The sequence below is a fragment of the Blastomyces dermatitidis genome (assembly GCF_000003525.1).
Source record: "Blastomyces dermatitidis ER-3 genomic scaffold supercont1.1, whole genome shotgun sequence".
Classification (NCBI taxonomy): domain Eukaryota; kingdom Fungi; phylum Ascomycota; class Eurotiomycetes; order Onygenales; family Ajellomycetaceae; genus Blastomyces; species Blastomyces dermatitidis.
Window position 1 is genome coordinate 5906234 of NW_025544774.1, and position 19199 is coordinate 5925432.

At 46.6% G+C, this 19199-nt stretch overlaps 7 protein-coding genes across 7 annotated transcripts; 1 reads left to right on the forward strand and 6 right to left on the reverse strand.

The window, feature by feature from the left end:
• Positions 1-743: 743 nt before the first annotated feature.
• On the reverse strand, positions 744-1331 carry BDCG_16210 (uncharacterized protein; the record flags this gene model as incomplete). The annotated part of the gene is made up of 2 exons (XM_045425463.1): positions 918-1331; positions 744-806 (listed from the first exon to the last, which is right to left on the reverse strand). Exons 1-2 carry the CDS (start codon positions 1113-1115, stop codon positions 744-746), a joined length of 261 nt encoding a protein of 86 aa, XP_045279297.1. The 5' UTR covers positions 1116-1331.
• Positions 1332-2239: 908 nt separating this feature from the next.
• On the reverse strand, positions 2240-4653 carry BDCG_00763 (uncharacterized protein). The gene is made up of 7 exons (XM_045416270.1): positions 4232-4653; positions 4056-4169; positions 3679-3982; positions 3396-3554; positions 3253-3314; positions 3056-3166; positions 2240-2943 (listed from the first exon to the last, which is right to left on the reverse strand). Exons 1-7 carry the CDS (start codon positions 4279-4281, stop codon positions 2781-2783), a joined length of 963 nt encoding a protein of 320 aa, XP_045272037.1. The 5' UTR covers positions 4282-4653; the 3' UTR covers positions 2240-2780.
• BDCG_00764 (26S protease regulatory subunit 6B) lies at positions 3626-6881 on the forward strand. Its single transcript, XM_045416271.1, has 7 exons — positions 3626-4182; positions 4253-5067; positions 5132-5173; positions 5226-5324; positions 5400-5686; positions 5749-6412; positions 6491-6881. The coding sequence occupies exons 2-7, from the start codon at positions 4910-4912 to the stop codon at positions 6507-6509; spliced, it is 1269 nt and encodes a 422-aa protein (XP_045272038.1). The 5' UTR covers positions 3626-4182; positions 4253-4909; the 3' UTR covers positions 6510-6881.
• An 862-nt stretch (positions 6882-7743) lies between these two features.
• On the reverse strand, positions 7744-11782 carry BDCG_00765 (RNA polymerase II CTD phosphatase Fcp1). The gene is made up of 3 exons (XM_045416272.1): positions 10661-11782; positions 10464-10550; positions 7744-10325 (listed from the first exon to the last, which is right to left on the reverse strand). Exons 1-3 carry the CDS (start codon positions 10906-10908, stop codon positions 7868-7870), a joined length of 2793 nt encoding a protein of 930 aa, XP_045272039.1. The 5' UTR covers positions 10909-11782; the 3' UTR covers positions 7744-7867.
• Positions 11783-11976: 194 nt separating this feature from the next.
• Positions 11977-14556, reverse strand: BDCG_00766 (vacuolar protease A). Its single transcript, XM_045416273.1, has 4 exons — positions 13981-14556; positions 13725-13875; positions 12988-13642; positions 11977-12911 (listed from the first exon to the last, which is right to left on the reverse strand). Exons 1-4 carry the CDS (start codon positions 14080-14082, stop codon positions 12623-12625), a joined length of 1197 nt encoding a protein of 398 aa, XP_045272040.1. The 5' UTR covers positions 14083-14556; the 3' UTR covers positions 11977-12622.
• Positions 14557-15532: 976 nt separating this feature from the next.
• On the reverse strand, positions 15533-16346 carry BDCG_00767 (uncharacterized protein; the record flags this gene model as incomplete). The annotated part of the gene is made up of 3 exons (XM_045416274.1): positions 15533-15642; positions 15738-16012; positions 16180-16346. The coding sequence occupies 3 exons, from the start codon at positions 16344-16346 to the stop codon at positions 15533-15535; spliced, it is 552 nt and encodes a 183-aa protein (XP_045272041.1).
• A 1472-nt stretch (positions 16347-17818) lies between these two features.
• Positions 17819-18996, reverse strand: BDCG_00768 (arginase; the record flags this gene model as incomplete). Its single annotated transcript, XM_045416275.1, has 3 exons — positions 17819-18122; positions 18239-18822; positions 18886-18996. The coding sequence occupies 3 exons, from the start codon at positions 18994-18996 to the stop codon at positions 17819-17821; spliced, it is 999 nt and encodes a 332-aa protein (XP_045272042.1).
• Positions 18997-19199: the final 203 nt, after the last annotated feature.

Below are 19199 nucleotides of genomic sequence, written 5' to 3' on the forward strand. Positions count from 1 at the left end.
CCGTGTGTGGAGAGCGAGCGTCAGAGAGCCGGAGAGAGGGAAGACGGTTGGTCTGGAATTATTATGGATGGTTATGACGGCAAAAATAATAATAAAATTATTATTTATTCAACCATTGTTGATTGGATTATCGGGGAGGTCTCTTCGCAGTAGCTACCAGTAACCGTAAAATAAGAATACTACTAAAATAGAAACAAGGTCGAATAAATGGACAGGTAAAGCGGGCGTAAGGGTTTTGATCGGAGATCGGAGCCAGGACAGGGCCAGGCACGGTACGAGCGAGTTGATTGCGCGCGTGTGAATGTATGAGGGTATGTGGGTACGCAGCGTATATGCGTGGTATGGTATGTGCGTTTGTGTGGTGAGAGAGAGGGGAAAAGAAAGACTGGTGACTTGCAAGCCGGGAAATCGGGACAGGCCAGAAGCTTGTCAGAGTCGCCCAGCCGGGGGTTGGGTTGGCGGGAGGGGGAAAGGGGGAAAACAAAGTAGGGGGGAGATAATAAAAAAAAAAAAAAAAAGATAAGGGCGGCAGCGAAAGGAGGAGAAGTATTATTATTCTTATTATTTTCTTACTTATTATTACTCCCAAAGCGCAGGTCAGGGCCAGAGGAAACGCAGAAGACAGAAGACAGAAGAACGTCTCAGGTCAAAGGTCAGAGGTTTAGGTCAGACAGAAGACACAAAAGAGGGAAAAAAGGGCAAATGCCCAGGCTCCAAATCCTCAGCAGCGAACCAAACCGAGGCTAGCCACTTAGTGGCTGGCCCGGCGGCGAATCAGCGCCATCTAAGCGCTCACCACCGGGGGCCTGTAGGCTGTGGATAAGGGAAGGGATATATATATTAGGAGGTTATTATTGAGCTAAGCATGGAATGGATTCATATGGGAGAGGAAGGAAACATGTACTATACATACATACATAGGCAGGTGGTGGTAGTAGTAGTAGTAGTAGTAGTAGTAGTAGTAGTAGTAGTAGTAGTAGATCTGGTTTATATATACCACCACCAACCTTCCGAGAAATTCCCAGTTCAGCTTTCTTGCCAACGGCCCACCGATGTCGTTGGTTGCGTTGCGTTGCAGCGGTAGCGCCGCTCTCGATCCCCTCTTGGCAGGCCATAATCCATGGAGTGCTTTCTTTCTTCCAATAGTTAATTATTTGTTACCCCGTCATTACTTGTACGGTCAGGGATGAATAATAGGTGGATTCTCGCTTTCAGAATTCGTATCCCTTCAGAGCGCGCTTCTGTCCATCCAGAGCGGCATGGGTAAAGGAAAGGGAAAGATCCCTTCTTTTCTTTTTGCCTTTTTTTTTTTTTTTTTTTGAGGGGGGGGGGGGGGGGTGTAAATAAATTAAACAATAAGGAGATTCCTGGTCCGTCGAGCTAGCCCGCATAATCCCGGGATTCTGGTTTCCAAAAGGAGCAAAAAATTGGAAAAAGCAGAGACGATCGATGTGTAGAAGGACGGCGGGTCGGGTCGGAAATGAATATTATAATGTATATAACAACGGAGAAGAGAAGGGAAATGAAGGATATAAGAGCAGAAGAGAAAGAAGGAGACGGAGAGAAAATGGAGAAGAAAAAAAAGAATTTATAAAGAACGGACGGGAGCTACGGGCACTTGCGCCGTATATATATCTGTTTTTCCTCTTCTCTTCACTGTAGTTATCAATTATTATACAACCCTTCTTTTGGGTTTTTTTTTTTTTTTTTTTTTTCTGCTTGATATCTCTCCAGCAAAACATGGAAATATCCTCCCCCACCTCCCTTTATTTACCTCCACCCTGGTAAAATTCTATGCTGTGGAAAGAGCCTAAGCTAGGGAGAAAGGAATTATGGGTGATAACAGAGAAAGTTCTCCCTCTTTCTTCCTTTATTATTTGGCTACAAAGATAGAAAATCCGGAGAGTTGATTGATCCCGAAAACCCTCTTCACCCGAATATTATTATTAACCCATGAACGGTTCATAAGCTGGCTTGTTTCTGAACCCTTTATATTTTCGTAATTACACGTACTTATTGTCACTGTTATTTCTTCTAATCCTATATACATAAACCTATGATATAGAAATTAGCCTACGGAATACTAACCCTTCTTTTCTTCTGTGTATTTATTCCACACTATATGCATCAAGAGCTTCTACGCAGAATAAATAACCTACATGTACAGTACATGTACGGAGTACATACAAGCACATTCCAACCGGGCTAGGACACTCGATTCGATTCACAGGGGATATATGTACGACACTGCCAATTTCCATCAAACTTTTGCTTTTGCTACAACTACCTATTTGACCTTCATTACTATTTGAGAAAGCAATTGGTCGATGTACGAACCGTCGCCATCAGGTATTGATCATGACGCATCCATCAAGGCATCGCCTGCAGACAAAAAAATTCCGAAACCACGAATCAAAAGATGGGAAACCATATATCCTATTTTAAGCCGGCCCCAGGAAATAGATTACAAGTTCCAGGTTTTTAAGAGGTTATGCATAGATTATAGCAAGAATGCTTAAGGCAGAGACAGTATGGATATCAAATGAATCTACCAAAAGCTTTCTACCCTACCCGCCTCCCCCCAACCCAAAATTCCCGCAGGTATTTTGCTTATGCTACTTTGTTTGATTTCTCAAGCCTATGTTTTGCAAAAAGTTTCTTTCGGGGGATTTTTGCTAGTTAGCTAGTAGCTATGTAATATAGCCAGCCTTATATCGACCTAAATATCATATTATATATACACGTGAATATCTCACAACAGAGCGGCAGCATCAACAGCATTAAGTTAGCCCCTCAAACCCTTCCTGGATAACCTTACGCCCCGCAAGACGATTCGCGAAATCCATGGTCTGCCGAAGACTGAAACCATCGTCGCCTGAGTCGCGATGACGGATTAACTTAAATAGCATTCCGGCTATGAAGGTGTCGCCTGCCCCGATAGTACTAGAGTTTTTGCGTGAGCTCTTTCAGTGCTGAAGAGGTAAATAAACGAAGAAGAAAAAAAAAAAAAAAAAAAAAAAAAAAAAGGGAGGGATGGGATGGATATTTTTCATACTCAACAACCGCATGCTGCGTGTCAATGTACGCCGGGGAATGGATGTATTCCATGCTGCTCTTGTCTAAGCATGCCGCTCCATGTTCACCCCAGGTGCAGCAGAGAATCGATCTTGAAAGATAAAAGAAAACCTGTTAGGTACTCCCGACACAAAGAACGGGGATGAAAGTATATATTGAACGGATATAAAAACATACGCTTGGGGCGTTAGATGTGATTGCGCTTGTAGGAAACTCTGGAGGGATTGGTGGCCGTTTGCCTAAAAGGAGGGCCGGTAAGTAAGTGGTTATTGAGTTCTCATTAAATTTTTGAAATAAGAGAATTCCTGTTTTGAGGTTACCTGTGCCCAACTTTTCGAGTAGAAAACCACATCTGCAGCTGCGGCTAGCTCCTGCAGACCTTCCCGGCCGGGTTTTTCGACTTCCACGCTGATTTTGTCGGAAGGGAAGTTTTGACGGATGTATTGTATACATTTCAGCGTGACATCTGGTATACGGCCCTAGAGGATGCTTTAGGAACTATATCTATGCGTATAACAAATTGCTGGGGAATCAAGAACAAATGCTGGAAAAAAAAAAAAAAAAAAAAAAAAAAAAAAAAAAAAAAAAAAAAAAAAAAAGCACCTCAAAGTGAAACCATCTAGGACTACCAACAGTAGCAGCCGACAACCTCCCCGCAATCTCCACAAACTCTGCCAAAGTCATCTCCGGCAGCTCATTATAATTAACAATAGTCCTACTACCCGTAGAGGTACTCTTAATGATATAACTAGAGGCCGGCTCACTGCACTCCTCACGGTATATACAGTGTTGGAGATCGACACGACAGCTGGGACCGAATGATGCTTCGAGTTCCTTGGTGGCCGGTGACGATTTTGCTGGTAGCACTGCGATGGCATACAGCGCGGAGATCGTGTTCAGTTGCTGCCTATCCAGCAATCCATGGGTGGCCTTATTAGTACCCCCTGCTGTAGTAGTGGTAGTGGTGGCTTTTGACGAACCTGCATCCAAGGAGCTGTTGAAGAACTTCGAGCGTATTTAGAGTGTTTCCACCCCGTCGTCGAGAGATGCGGGATGCACGGAGCTTTTCGTCTTCTCCCGGGTAGTGGTCAACGCTATATGGGGAAGGTTAGTATTAGAATCCATGCCTCGCTCGATATGTATACACATTTCTCACGTTAGAATTGTATCAAGATAGCAGGCTCCGATTGTTACGAGAGTGCTCATTGTATGTGGTGGGGGACTGGTGCGTTTTAAGATTGGTTTTTTATGCTCGGATTGACGATACTCGGATTGATGGTCAAAATCGAGTTATTTCAACAAGTACTGCTAATTCTTCTATGTAATGTAAGGACAGATGGGTGGATAGGAAATATATCCTGAGGTTGGTTAGGTCATTAAGCTTGAACGCAGCGCTGAGCAAGCGTCATATATCACGGTGGATAATGAATATAGATTCATACTGCCAATTCCAGTAGGAAAACCAGAAGGCTCCGGAAAGATCAATCATATTCCGGAAAGCATTCAGGCTATTATTTAACCATCCCATCAAATTTATCTATTGGACTGGAAATACCAACATGATAACGTACATCAAAATAGCCCGCAGCAAGCTTGGACGAGGTAATATTGCCACGTGATATATCTTGGCACGGTGTCGCCTTCATCTGGTGTAGCTCATTCATCTGGAGCAAGCTCAATGACAACTCCAACCTCCAACTGTCTGTCCTGCCCTCTTATACCCCCCATTGTCCACATCCGCACGAGATTCTTACCTGAAGCATTTTCCAATAAAACTTCTGCTATTCGACGTTAAATTTTCTCCTGCATCGTCTATATCAAAAATCCAGCAGCCATGGGAGACGTCGTGGTTGAGAACCCAGCGGCCCTGGTGCCGCCATACAAAAAGACTACACCTGCAGACGCGATCCCAAATATCGACCCCCTGGAAGGGGTTGGAAATGATGACGGAGATGACTATGCTACCCTCAAGAGGCTACAACGGCATCTAGAGTATGTCGGGATTTTATCGTTAGGCGTTGGGCATATCGGTTGCTGACTGACGTTTGCTGCGTAGGTACATAAATCTCCAGGAGGAATATATCAAGGATGAGCAAAGGTATGATATCTACAATCCCCGGGCCATACTCTATTATCTAATGTTTATACAGGAGTTTGAAGCGGGAGCTTGTTCGAGCTCAGGAAGAAATTAAGCGCATACAAAGTGTTCCTCTTGTTATCGGCCAGTTCATGGAGGCCATCGACCAAAAGTAAGGATTTCAAACCAGTGTTTTTCTCTGTCATGTCATATTCTAGATATGCTGATGGTTATCGCTTTGTTATAGTACCGGTATCGTACAATCGTCAACAGGCTCAAATTATGTCGTCCGCATCCTATCTACGCTTGACCGCGAACTGTTGAAACCCTCCTCCTCCGTCGCTCTACATCGCCATTCCAACTCCCTCGTCGACATACTTCCGCCTGAAGCTGATTCTTCTATTGCTATGCTTGGTGTTGATGAAAAGCCAGATGTGACATATGCGGACGTCGGAGGACTGGATATGCAGAAGCAGGAGATCAGAGAGGCCGTCGAACTACCACTAACGCATTTCGATTTATATAAACAAATTGGTACGATCAAAATATGTGGCAGTATCGTCTATGTTCATGAACTAACAAAATAACTCCTGTAGGAATCGACCCTCCGCGCGGTGTGCTTCTATATGGACCGCCCGGAACTGGTAAAACCATGCTGGTCAAGGCGGTAGCCAACAGCACAACGGCCAATTTCATCCGAGTTGTCGGATCCGAGTTCGTCCAAAAGTACCTAGGTGAAGGTCCTCGAATGGTCCGCGACGTTTTCCGCATGGCCCGCGAAAATTCGCCGGCAATCATCTTCATCGACGAGATCGACGCGATTGCCACGAAACGATTTGACGCCCAAACGGGTGCTGATCGCGAGGTTCAACGGATCTTGCTAGAACTGCTCAACCAGATGGACGGCTTCGATCAGACAAGCAACGTAAAAGTAATCATGGCCACCAACCGCGCTGACACGCTGGATCCTGCCCTGCTGCGGCCAGGCCGTCTCGATCGCAAGATTGAGTTCCCCTCTCTCCGCGATCGACGAGAGCGCCGATTGATCTTCACCACCATCGCCTCCAAAATGTCTCTGTCGCCGGAGGTAGATCTGGACTCGTTGATTGTTAGGAATGATCCACTGTCTGGCGCTGTTATTGCGGCTATCATGCAGGAGGCTGGTCTGCGGGCAGTTCGCAAGAACAGATATAATATCATCCAGTCAGACTTGGAAGACGCTTATTCGAGCCAAGTGAAAGGAGCTCAGGATGCTGATAAGTGCGTTCTTTCTTTCCTTTTTATACATTACATATCAATCATTCCTATGTCATTACCGTTGCTAACTTTAACCACCAGGTTCGACTTCTACCGCTAAAGCAAAAAGGGAGGAAGGAAAAACGAGCTATGTATGTTGGGGGCTACTTACCCATGCTAGAAAATGCAGTATACTTTCTTAAAAAATTCCTTTTACCACCCCATTTCATGCAAGCAAGTACTGAAAGGAAAAGACGAAGAAGAAGAAATTGCACCACACAAGCCATCTAATTTTGTCAAATTTAATATAATCAATCCCACATAACTGTTAGAAGCTGTACCAACAACAAACCCACTAAGTCTCCGTTGCCCTTCCCCCCCCCTTTTTTGTCTTGTTATCTCACCAATAGAAGCGGAATGAAAACATGATATCTGATATGCACATAACTACTTATAAATAGAATCTAATCTATACTGACAATTTTCTAACAGCCCAGTGCTTCTTTGCACACACACACACACTCTCTCTCTCTCTCACATACCTTATACCTACGTAACCAGCAAAATTGGACCACTGTACACTGCAGCATCTCCAACTCCCTAAGGAGACAAGACAGTCTGTCTTGATGTAAAAACGAAACCTCTCAGGAATTCTAACGCTCCAGTTTAACATAAAACAGGCAAGCTAAACTAGCTCATTCACGAAGTTTTTAAAGTGAATAAATGAATCAGTGAATAAAATGAACCTACCACTACCTACCTGGAAGAAAAAAAAACAAATGAAACCTATAACCTTGGAACAACAAAAACCTTTCTCCGTATATGTTAGATAGCATAGAACAGAACAGAACCTATGTGAGGAAAAAACTAGAGAAGGTAAATGAGAAGGAAGAAGATTGAAGAGAGGAGGAGTAATGGAGAGAAAAGAGGTAGATGGGCGAATACATACATTACATATATACATCATGCATGCAATGTACTCCGTAAATGTTAACATAAACACAAGAAAAAGAAGAAGAAAGGGGGGAAAGAAAAGAGATGGCCCCAAAGAATATAATATGACGACAAATCAAAAACACCTATGGAAAAAGGAGAAGAAGGGCAAGAAAAATTCAAGATTCAAGAGGGGGGACTGACAAAACTGAATCCGAGACGGGGGATGAATTAGGGCCAACCAACCAAATAAACGGAGTACTACCTGAATTTTGAAAAAGAAATGACGAAAAGCTATAAAGAAAATTGAAGCAAATTGCAAAACCAACCAACCAACCCACCGCCAAAGACAGGCTACATACATACATAGCTGCATACATAGCTGCCTATATATGTCTCATCTCACAACCAGGGGCCCCGCCGGGGGGCCCGGGGGGGGGGGGAGAGTGGAAAATAACAAAAGAAAAACGCCCTCGCTATGCTAATAAAGTTTGTTGGACAGATTGGTAGCTAGATATCAAGGTTGATAGGTGATAGATACACAATTCAGGTACCCGAGCCGACTGTTTCCTCCTCCTCGCCTTCTCCCACCCCTTCCTCCTCCTCCTCCCCCCACCCCCCATCCTCAAAAGCCGCCAACATCTCCCTCTCTAACGCATCATCATCATCATCCTCAGGATCCACATCGTTGTTCTCCTCATTATTATTATACTCAGTCGTATCAGACTCATCGCCAACATCGTCGTCATCCTCCGCGTTTGGCGGGTGGTTACATAGCGGAGGCGTCGCACCAGCACCAGCACCAGCACCAGCATCAGCAGCACCAGACACAGATGTAGGGGGTGCTTCAGACGAACCCCTTGATCGAATCGTCGCCACGTTCTTCAACCCCGTATTCCTCTCGTGGGACAATTTGATCTTCTGCGCTAGGCGCGATGACCCTGACGGTGCACCTGCACCTGCAGCAGCGGCGGCAGCAGTTCTTTCACCTCCATCCCCACCTTCTCCTTCGCCCGCACTCGACTCCCCACCACTCCCCTCGCTCTCAGGACCTCGTTTCCGTTTCTTCCCCCCCTGCTGCTGCTGCTGCTGCGCGCTAAACGACGACGACGACGACTGGAGCGACAAATCACTATCACTCTCACTATCATCATTATCACTCCCCAAAAACGCCCTTAGCTCATCGTGCACGGCAGCCTGCTGCTCCGCATCGTAGCCGATGAGGGAATGCTCCGTGAGGCCGGCCGACTGCAAGATCTCCTCATCAATATCGCGCAGGTCATTATTGGTGGTCCGTAGGCGCAATTTCGACGCACTGCCGGTCTCAATGGTGCTATTGCCGTCGCCATCGTCATCGTCATCGTCAGCCATACTGTCATCCTCTTCCGACGAGGAGAGAAACGAGTAATCATCGATACTGCCATTGGACTTGGCGGAGTCGTCGGCTGGCGAGACGTTATCAGAGCCACTGATCAATTCCCCCCTGTCCTCCGGGTGCACGGGGACGAGGTACGGCTCCTCGTCTATTCGTTTCCACTGCGTTATCGAGTCAAGGAGCCATTGCACCGTTACGATCTTAATGTTAGGATATCGTGTTGCTTCGCGGACTTTTGCCGTGCGGTTCCTGCCAGCAACGAGATGGGTAGTTCTCGAGCTAATTTTGGTAGAGATGGCGGCGCCGAAACTTTTTGCCCAGAGTGAGATATCGGCATTCTGCGTGTCGGTACCAAGAGGTAGGACCCCAGAAAACACCAGGACCACAGCGTTGAGCACAGGCCTCTTGATCTGCGGCATGATGACTTTGATATCGGGTACGATACGGAGATCTATTCCTCTATCTCTTGTAGGGACGCGTTCACCTCTTAGTGCCGATACTCTCCCTCCAAGCGAGCTAGTTCGCCTCCTATCATACTCGTCGAAAAACGCCTTGTGAACAGCTTTGAGCCGCTCTTCAAGTTTATACAGCTCAGTGTCGTTGTCTTCCAGCAGGTGATGGCGGTGCCGTGACGAGTCGTGAGAATCATCACTGGATGAATCCCCGTTCTCAGCCGCTGCCATCAGCTCCGCCGCTTCATCTTCAGCATCGAGCTGCTTCTGCTTCTGTAGTAGTGGTCGTTCTTCAACTTGATGTGCGATCGCCTCTTCCTGTTCGTTGGCCTGTTCTTGGAGCAACACCGGATTATCGCCTCCGCCCATGGTAACCAGTTGCTCCAACGCTGATACCTCCGTAGCCGTCTTCCCATCTACATCCATTGCGCCGGACCCATTGATAGTCGTCCCAGCCGCTTCAGCTTCCTTTGAATCAGCCTCCCGTTTCGCCTTGGTAGCGCCCCGTGGAAAACCCTTGAACTCCTGTTTCTTCGGGAGGAAACTAGAGTTGATATCGCCAATACCAACGAAGAAGTCGTAAGGTAGCACTTTGATCAAGTTATCTGTCCACTTCCACACATCCCCCCTGTCATCTATGATAACAACCATTTTCGTATCCACAGGAAAGAGGCGCTGAAGGTTCTTGGCAGTCAAACTCCCGCTCTCGTCGCGGCTAAGGATCCTGTCTCCGAAAATCTTACGGTCTGGATCCACGATATTGGCGATGTGCTGCGCATACGCGCGGGTCCCCATTGTGTAGATGTGTAGTTCGAACAATGTGGAAATTTCCCGTAGGAACTCTTCTAGCCCGGGCCGTAGTTTGATGTAGTACCAACAACCTCGCATGCCAGGTCCATCGTCTACAAGTTGGAAAGCACGTACGTCCTTGACCGCTTCATGATTCGGGTTATCTTTGTCTTGTTGCCACTCCGCCACCGTAGGATCTACCGTTGCGTGAATGATGGTCTGGTCCAAGTCGACAACGAGGGATAATCGCCTCGATGAGAGCAGGCGGCGTTTCGCGTCCTCTTCCACGCGCGTCGCTTCGTTCTCGCTGACTGTTAAAGCAGAGTTATCGTGCACCATACGGATCGGGGCGCGAGATGAATCCAAAACTTCGGTGTTATAGTTAAACCTATAAGTTGAGGGGGAAAGATTAGAAACCATGTCAAACAAATATAGGGTAAATCAAAAAAAAAAAAAAAAAAAAAAAAAAAAAAAAAAAAAAAAAAAAAAAAAAAAAGTTAATAGGTGATAAAACAAAAGGCCTTACTCAGTCATATCCTTCCCACAATTCGCACACATCCCCCCAAACTGAACCTCATGTGAACACGGCTCATGGATCTCCGCAATATCAATCCTACCCAAAAGAAACAAATACAAAAATTAGCATTACCCGCAAATAATTTAATATCAATCTTAAAAAGAAAAAAAAAAAAAAAAGAGGAAAGGGAAAAAGAAAACACTCACGGCCCCTCAATCACCGCACCTTCTCTAACCTTCCAAGCCACCAATTCCCCATCGACCGCTGACTCAAACCTCGTCGGAAAAGTCTTGAGCACATCATGCTTGTTTCCCAACCCGTCACCCTCCGTCACCGTTGTGCGGTAGTAGTATGCGAAGATAGCCTCGCCTTGCTGGATAGTGTCGCCAGGGCGCTTCAACAGCTCGGTGACGGTGATGGGGTAGTGGAGGCTGGTGGATAGTCGCAAAAGCATTCCTTTGTGGATGGGGGGTAGGAGGAGGGGGAGGATAAGAATCGATGTGGGGTGTGTGTGTATGTATTTTTGTTTTTATATTCTGCGATGTTTTGTTTTTTTTTTGTTTTTTGTTTGTTTTTTTTGTTTGTGTTTTTGTCGCGGGGCCTGGGCTTTTAGGCGGCCATAATCGGGAGGAGGGTTGGTATTATTAGGTGAATAATAATATTAATGGACGGAGTGTAACGTAGGGGTAGGGTAGCCTCTCTCTGTGCTGGGATCAAGGTGTTTGGTGTGTTTTGAGTTTGTTGTTGTGTCCTATTTTTGCGTGAGAGGAGGAGGAGGGTAGCGCGCGCGGAATGACGCAGGAGGGGAGTGTGGTTTTTTGTTCTCCAATTGCGATTATATGTTATGTTCGATGCGGGTTGAAGGTAGCGAAGGAGGGGAGATGAAAAAAAAAAAATTTTCTCGGTTATTATGTAGCCCGCTCTGCGATTGTAATAATTAATATGTCCGTCCAGCTTATGTTCTCGTAGCTTTGTTGTTGATTCTCGGGTGGGCCGGGCGCGCGAGGGAATCGACGAGGGATATCGCGAAGAAAGGATTGTGCTGGGGGCGGGCGGGCGGGGCGGGTTGTTTTGGCGGAATTTGCTAGTGATGTCAAGGTGAAGCTTGGAAGCTTATATATATTATTGCTTGATGAAAAGAGGGGATTGAGTGAATTGGAAGGGGACTGGTCTGGGGCAATGGAGAATAGAGAATAGAGAGGGAGATAAGGTAGTGGTAGTGGTTGGAATCGGGATATATAACTTTAGTACGGAGTACTCTGTACTGCTGTATGTTCGGCGGGCGGAAGCTTGAGGCGACAAGACGGACGGGGGGAATGGGGAATGGGGAATGGGGAATGGCGCTTGCTTTATGGACGCCGCTGGAGAACGCTCCAGCCGCTGCTTGGCGTGCCGGCTAGCGTGATCCCGTGCCCGTGGGGCGGGCTGGGCTGTCCCTCCACTCCACTCCCCCCCCCCTCTATATTCCGGTACCCTTTCAACCGTGTGTTGTACCTGGGAAGCAGTATACCTCTACTCCGTGCTTGGTGTTATCAGCTGTATCTACCAATCTAATAATAATAATACTACTGTTGGTCCATGCTACCATATATTATTTATTATCTCAAATAAATTCATGTGCAATTCACTTTCTTATGACTTAAGACTATTACCTATTTTCAGTCACAATGACCCGTAGCTGGATTCTGCTGGTTATACATATATATATATATATATATACTAAGACATAGGTAGATATAGAGTACAGTAGCAAGGGACTTCTCCTTCTACATGTAGGGATACCATAGCTGCAAACAGCAAACATTCGGAAAAAACACCACTGGAGATGAGATTTCCCGTTCATCCTTGCAAAGAACTAGGAAAGTAAATAGACGAAAAAAAAAAGTAAAAAGTAAAAAAGAAAAGAAACAAAGATTGACGTACTGATTAAGAAAAGACCAGGGATCAGAAGAGGGGGAAAATGCGAACAAAAGGGAAAAAAGAAAGAAGGAGAAAAACGAAAACAGTACATCTTAGCACGATTTGATTATTGTCCTTACTTCCCACCATACTAGCTACCTACTCCCCTAACAAATTCCTCCTGCTCTAGCTAAATGCCAACGAAATCAATCCGTCGACAGACTGGGAGAAGGCGCAAGCAAAAACCAAATAGACAGCGTGGGCTAAATTTACTTGCACTTCGCCAAGCCAACAGAATGGTTGCCCATGTCATAGACGCTGTAGTATCGTCTCAGGAAGGCGTCGCCAAGGATGGCGAGAGGGCCAACCGGTTCTGGGAAATCCATGCCCATGAAGCTGCTGATGCAGGACCCTTGCACCTCCAGGATGTAGTCATAGGGACCGATGGTGAAGTTGTGGCCGGTCAGAGTGAAGGTGAGGTCGGGCAGGCCGTCACGCTTCGTGCAGTCAATGGTGTATTGGCCGTTGAAGGACTTCTTGGCTCCGATTTCCTTGTTACTGATGGGGATATACGTGTTAGCATTTGTCACCAACGTTTTTGTATCTAAATAGATATACAGCAGTTGGAACTTACAGAAGCTCGGCGAGGGTGGACGGGAGGGCAATAAGGGATGTGCCGGTGTCAAGGATGACACCAGTGTTCTCCAGCTGAGCCGTTTCCTTGCCGAAGGTAATGGCATCGAGATCAACTTCCCAGTAGGCCTTGCGGCGAAGGGGGATCATAACAAGTTCACCAGTATAATGATCCTTGTTGATGCCTCCGAACACGGCTTCGGAGTCATCGTCTTCGATGTTGGCATCGCCCAGATAAAAGCTGAACACGGGCTCATCGAGAAGCCCCTGGTTGACCATTTCGTAGAAGGGAGGCGGGATCTTGTTGACAGAGATAGTGTCATATCCCAGGCCTAGGATGCCATCAAATCGGCCGAAGGCAAATGCAAGGCCAGGCTCGTTGGTCGCCTCTGCAAAGAGTTGACTCTTAATGGTCAGGTCACCGATTCGGACGGTGTCTTGGGAAACGAAGCCGGAGAGACTTCCAGAGCCGTAGCGAATGGCGAATTCAGAACCATTCTTCTGGTAGGTCGATGAGGTGGACGAGTCGTACTTGTTATGAAGGTAGCAGGCGATGGAGCCACACTCGCTCGATGGAACCCAGAGGTTGGAGCTTCCGGTATCAAGGACAACCTTGAAAGTTTGGGGAGGGGTGCCGATAGTAATCTCAGAGTAGTCTAGGGATGGGTTAGTGGGATGATTTTCCATAGGGCGGTTGTAGATCACAGAGGGAGGAGGTTGAACTGGTGGTACACATACATTGAGCGTTGAGGAAGTTGTCTACCAGAACACTATGCCCCCCAGAAGCTTGGGCAGCACCTTTGAACATCTCATCAATATGTTGATTTGGTCGGATTCCCATGTACTTTTGACCAAGCGCCTTGACGTGGGTGTCAATGTTGACATTGTCCTAGAAGTCCATCATCGTCCGCGGTTAGTCGCCATCGCCTCCCAGAAACCGAATTACAACAGGACAAGCCATCTATCTATCTCCCCATCAAAAGTATTTACTTACAAGTTGGTCAGATAGAGACAGTTTGTTCAGTTTTAACTTGTGTACCTTTGCAGACGACGTGCCCAGGAGAGCAGCCGCTGCAAGCAGCAGAGTGGACTTCATGGTGGCTGGTCAGACCGTGGAGCAATTTAGGGACGGAAATCAAGAGAGATTCGAACGATTAGAGATGTAGAGAGAAACAATAAGAGAAGGAAAAAGGAAAAGAAAAGGAACGAAGACGAGATGGGAGTTGATGGAGATGGGGGAATGAATAGGGAAGAAGGAGGATGTGAGGTTGTGAGGTTGGGTGTGGAGAGAAACGGATGATGATGGATGATGATGGATGGATGGACGGCGGATGAGATCCGGATGAGGTAATGGGGAAATGTGCCAGGGTTGGGGGAAGCGAAACGGGGCTGGGTGTGAGGGAGCCTGTGAGGTCACTCCCGCGCTGGCGTAGTACTGCAGGGTACTTTGGGTCGTCAAACGGGGCTGCCTGGGCTGGATGACCGGGAGAAACTTCACGCACACCAACCGCGACAATCTACGCAGTACAGCCAACTACTATCAAGCTCAACCACTACAACTCGACTTTCTTCTAGAAAACAAATCGTCTCTATTATTGAAGGATCTTATTCAATTGCTCCCGTCTTCCCAACTTAAAATATCGTGTGGTTCGGCTTCTATATTTTAGGTTTTGACTTGTTCTTTTTAGCCACCCAATACGAACGCAACAAACGCTGACAGGAGCTCAACAAACAACCTTGGAAGCTCGCCCTGCTGGCGCGTTTAAGCTGGCTCAGGAACAACACCACACCTTCCAGGTAACTATTAATTGTACTGTACTGTGTACAACGGTTCTGAAAATCTGCGAGCAGGAAAATGACTTGCGCTCACACTATGAATCCAACACTTGAACCAGCAATTATATTGCAGAGTTGGTAACCATCCAGTGGCTTGTGGTAAGAGGCACAGACTCAGGGCGATGATAGCCAGGTACATATGTGTCCAAAATTAGATAATTGGGAGAGGGATAGTTATTGGCTATATTTTATTTACCCGAATAGGGAGACCAGAAAAATTTGTAAGAGATGGGAAGAAGTGGAAAATAAAGATAGGAAAAGAATATATGCCTGCCAAAAATTTCCCTCCCGGGATCAGGATGAATACGCCATAAACAATCAATCATGTTCCTTCCTTGCCATTCCTAAACGCCGTGCAACTTGGAAAAAAAGAAAGAAAAAAGTCAACTGAGCACAATCTATATATGTGTGCCGTCAGTCAGCTCCGTCAATCAGTCATCTTTTGTTTCGTTCCCGGTATTTCCCATATACACTGTTGCCAGTCCAGCCAGTCTGTTCTCATTTCCCATTTCCCATTTCCCATTTCAACATAAAAAAATGTAAATATAAATAAATAAATGAACTCCAGATGATGTGTGGGACATCAAGATGCTGAGTGATATGCCACATATATATAAACAAGGATGGAAAAGGGGCCCATAATCATAAAACAGCGAAAGGGAAAAAAAGAAAATGCAAAAGCGGTGTGATGAAGGCACTCAGTCGAGGAATCAATCGTAAGGATCGGTGTGCTTCCGGACCTGGAATGCCATGATAAGCATCCAGACGAGGAAGACAGCGATGACTACCTCGAATGCAAATGCGGTTTTCCAGCAATTACCTGTACATTCATTTTTGTTAGGAAACACGTCCAGAAATAAGGGGACTAGGGAGAGAAAGGGTGAAATATAAATATAGCCCCTGAGTAAAACATACAGATATTCAAATTCGTCAACCACGCCAGCGTATTGATACTGGCGCCTTTGAACTCGTAGCCGGTCACCCAATTCTGACAATTCGAATTGATGCTCGCCTGGTTGCCGTACAGCTGTAAGGCGGTGCCGATTAGGCCCGTGAACCAGAGCACGAAGAGGATGAAGCTGCCCAGAATTATCATTTCGGGTATTAGGGAGTGTTGTAGGGCGAGGACCACGATTAGGCAGAGGAATATCAGCGTTAGTGCTGCGGTGGCTACCATGAATGGGAAAACCCTGTTTGTTATATGTTAGCGCTATGTTGCCAATGTTGTGGACCAGGGGTGGTATTTTGTCTGCATATATTTCGGGAGGCGGTAGGTATAAAATGCGAGATAAGAGAGGACAAAAGACCTTAGGAGAGATTTTAATGGTATATATAATAAACCATTATCCAAACTTACCATGGTGTCGGGAGCTCCATTTGAGTCTGCACCGTCATGAACCAGCTGAAGATACCCAGGCATGTTGCTGACCCGGCAAGCACGACAGAGAACCATATGTTCAGTTGTATATCTGGCCAGTGGAACTTTCGCATTACCATTGTCGCTGTATAGCTCGAGCTTGACATGGTGAGGATCGGGTTGGGAAGTGTGTGATCGCTTGGTATTTGAAGGGATATCAATTGCTCCCACCGTTAGAAAATTGGAGGAGGAGCTTAAGATGTACTGGAGACGTAGGCGATATTCCACCCAGCAGCAAACGGTCGGGTTGTTTAATCGACTTGGAGAGAGATATTATTACCCCTCTTGAACAAAGCTTGTAGATGTCGGGAGCATGCAGTGTCGAGAAACGGGAGGCGTGCGAGAAGCCGAAAAGAATGAACCCGGAATTATAAAAGGTATTTAGGCTACTCCACAGCTAATCAGTTCGAGCGGGAATTCCCCTAAACAGTCGACTCTGAAGACCGATGTGCACATAGAGAAGCCCGCCCGATAAATATAACAAGACGCTGAGAAGAGATGTGAGAATGCGAGCAAGAGAGTGCCCAAAAGCGAGGGGTGAGAAAAATCTAAGCCTCCGTGCGTGTGGCCTCTGGAGAAAATGGCCTATTTAATTAAAACTCGATGCAGGCAACGCAGAAGAGCGTTGGGCGAACGGCGAATGGATGCGTGATGAATGCTTCTGACGCTTGGTGATGTGGACCGGCAGCTCAATGCTCTGTTGCTTTTGTTGCAATCGGAATCGACCACGATAGCAGGCCAGCAGAGCTAATGAGGCGGCGCGGGGGGTATGTAGAGGTTCTAGTATATTCAATGAACCGAAAAGGCCCTTTGTGGGGGCAGTGGACTATTCAATCCGGGTCAACGGTGAGGGGTACAAGTTAGGATATGGTTGAAGTGATGCAACCAGGCGTGCGCGGGGCGAGGGAAAGCAGAGAAAAATAACTTTGGTATCTAATTATTAATGATCAGTCTTAATTAATAGAAAGTATACTCCGTATTCATTTTCTGCTTCTTTTTTGAAAGGGAGTCTGGTTCATGGCTGCGCCTGGGTCTATTTTCGAGGAAATAATTGAGGAGGTTGGGTATTTAAATAAATAAACCCGGTGGCAGGGGAACAGCGCAACCCAGCACAAAAACTCTGCGTAAGATGTTAGGCTGTCCAGAGCTATTCCCCCAAGCGCCTGATGAACAGGTTCGTCTCGAGTTTGCTGTTTACAAGCTGTCAAGTACGCCGTAAATATTTTGGTTTGTTGATGATTCCATTTTTTCGTTTCTACCAAAGTCGCACCTGCGCAGCAACAACTGGTGGGGGGGATGGGATGATTAACTACAGCATATTTATTTATCAAGACGAGGAGACAAACACAAATAAAACTGCAACAGGTCCAACAAAACATCTATTTCGATCTATAACTACTCTGTACGAGCTTGCTAGAACTAGAAATATCACGCTACTATTTCAGTACGCAATATTCAAAACTCACATATTCTGCGGCAGTTGTTCCCAGAATTTAAACGATAAAAAGAAAAAGAAAAAGAAAAGGCCTCCAAATAGATCAATCAATACCTCAAAACAGCACGTCTCCGCGTGGCAACTTCAGAGCAGAGTGTCACCCAATGCACAGCGGACCAAAGAGCAACCCGCCCGGACGGTCTCACTGGCACCAATGATTTCCAGGCTTGGGTTTACCTCGACAAGGTCCATCGCAACCAGGTTACCGGTCTCGTGAACACATTCCGCGATAAAATCTCCTTCCCTGAGAGTTAACCCGCCTCGGACTGGAGTCCCCGTGCTGGGAGCCCACTGCGGATCGAGAGCGTCCACATCGAATGAGAGGTGGATTGGTGTATCCGATCCAATATGCGCCAGCGCCATCTCAACAACTCGTCCAATGCCGTGTCTGACGTCACACTAGTTAGCGGGTGAGGGGATCGAAATAATGAACAACAAAAAATAAAAATAAAAAAACGAAAATGTTTTATCTAAAATAAGAAGGGAGTAGAAGAAAAAACATACTTATCAACATCATGCATACTAAAAGCCTTAATCCCATTCTCCCTTAGAATCTTCTTCTCCCCGCGATCCACATCGCGCAGGCCAATATACACCAGCTTCCTCGTGTTGATCAGATGGTCTTTCTCCAACCACCCGAAAATATCACGCCGGTCCTCCTTCGCCAGACCCGTCAGGAACGCCACGGGCATCCCGTGAATATTCCCGCTACCGCTCGTCTCCGGAGTGTTGATATCCGCATGCGCATCGACCCAGATCAAGGCCATCTCCCGCCCCAGCCGCTCGCGAATAGCCTTAGCGGTCCCCGACACGGTCCCGATCGCGATGGAATGGTCGCCGCCCAGGGTTAGGACAAACTTGCCGTCGCGCGCATGTTCGTAGACTTGCTGGCTGAGCTTCTCTGTCGCGGCGCTGACGGCTAGCGGCTTCTTCATGCCGCGGAAGTCTGGGTCGGTGGTTGGGACGATGTCGGAGTAGCTGTGGACGGTATTATCGTAGGACACTTTGTAGTCTAGATCCTCGTGGAGTTGCTGGAGAAGGCCGGCGTCGATCAGCGCAGTAGGACCTGCATCGACTCCGGGCTTGCACTGGTGGTAGGCCGGAGGGTCAGTGCAGGAAAGAGTAGGAGTACTATATACTATTTTACATACCTGCCCTTGAGCAAAACCAACGGCCACCACTCCCACCTCATTAGGCTTGGAAAGGAATCGCTTCTTGATCATCGATGGAAGGACACCGTTGCTGCCATTTACTTGAGCCATTTTTGGCGTTTCCTTATACTCAGTTGGCGGCTTGTTCGTGGTTGATCAAGTAGGTTAGTTTGTTTGAAGCAACGAACGCAAAACTAGCGACAAGGCGGGTATCTGGGTTCTAGAAAGCTTGATTGATTTCCGCTCTGGCTCGAGAGAATAAAGTGTGCAGGTTCCAACTCTAATAATTAAGATATATATATAGAGTCAGGAAC

Coding starts and splice junctions, on each gene's coding strand:
- BDCG_00763 (XM_045416270.1), bottom strand. CDS start 4,281: ATGAGCACTCTCGTAACAATCGGAGCCTGCTATCTTGATACAATTCTA. Junction 3,555..3,678: donor CTAGATGGTTTCACTTTGAG/GTGCTTTTTTTT, acceptor AGCATCCTCTAG/GGCCGTATACCAGATGTCAC. Junction 3,167..3,252: donor TCACATCTAACGCCCCAAGC/GTATGTTTTTAT, acceptor TTATCTTTCAAG/ATCGATTCTCTGCTGCACCT.
- BDCG_00764 (XM_045416271.1), top strand. CDS start 4,910: ATGGGAGACGTCGTGGTTGAGAACCCAGCGGCCCTGGTGCCGCCATAC. Junction 5,068..5,131: donor AGGCTACAACGGCATCTAGA/GTATGTCGGGAT, acceptor TTTGCTGCGTAG/GTACATAAATCTCCAGGAGG. Junction 5,325..5,399: donor ATGGAGGCCATCGACCAAAA/GTAAGGATTTCA, acceptor GCTTTGTTATAG/TACCGGTATCGTACAATCGT.
- BDCG_00765 (XM_045416272.1), bottom strand. CDS start 10,908: ATGCTTTTGCGACTATCCACCAGCCTCCACTACCCCATCACCGTCACC. Junction 10,551..10,660: donor GGTGCGGTGATTGAGGGGCC/GTGAGTGTTTTC, acceptor TCTTTTGGGTAG/GATTGATATTGCGGAGATCC. Junction 10,326..10,463: donor TGTGGGAAGGATATGACTGA/GTAAGGCCTTTT, acceptor CTCAACTTATAG/GTTTAACTATAACACCGAAG.
- BDCG_00766 (XM_045416273.1), bottom strand. CDS start 14,082: ATGAAGTCCACTCTGCTGCTTGCAGCGGCTGCTCTCCTGGGCACGTCG. Junction 13,876..13,980: donor TGTCTCTATCTGACCAACTT/GTAAGTAAATAC, acceptor ATGGACTTCTAG/GACAATGTCAACATTGACAC. Junction 12,912..12,987: donor TCCACCCTCGCCGAGCTTCT/GTAAGTTCCAAC, acceptor TATCCCCATCAG/TAACAAGGAAATCGGAGCCA.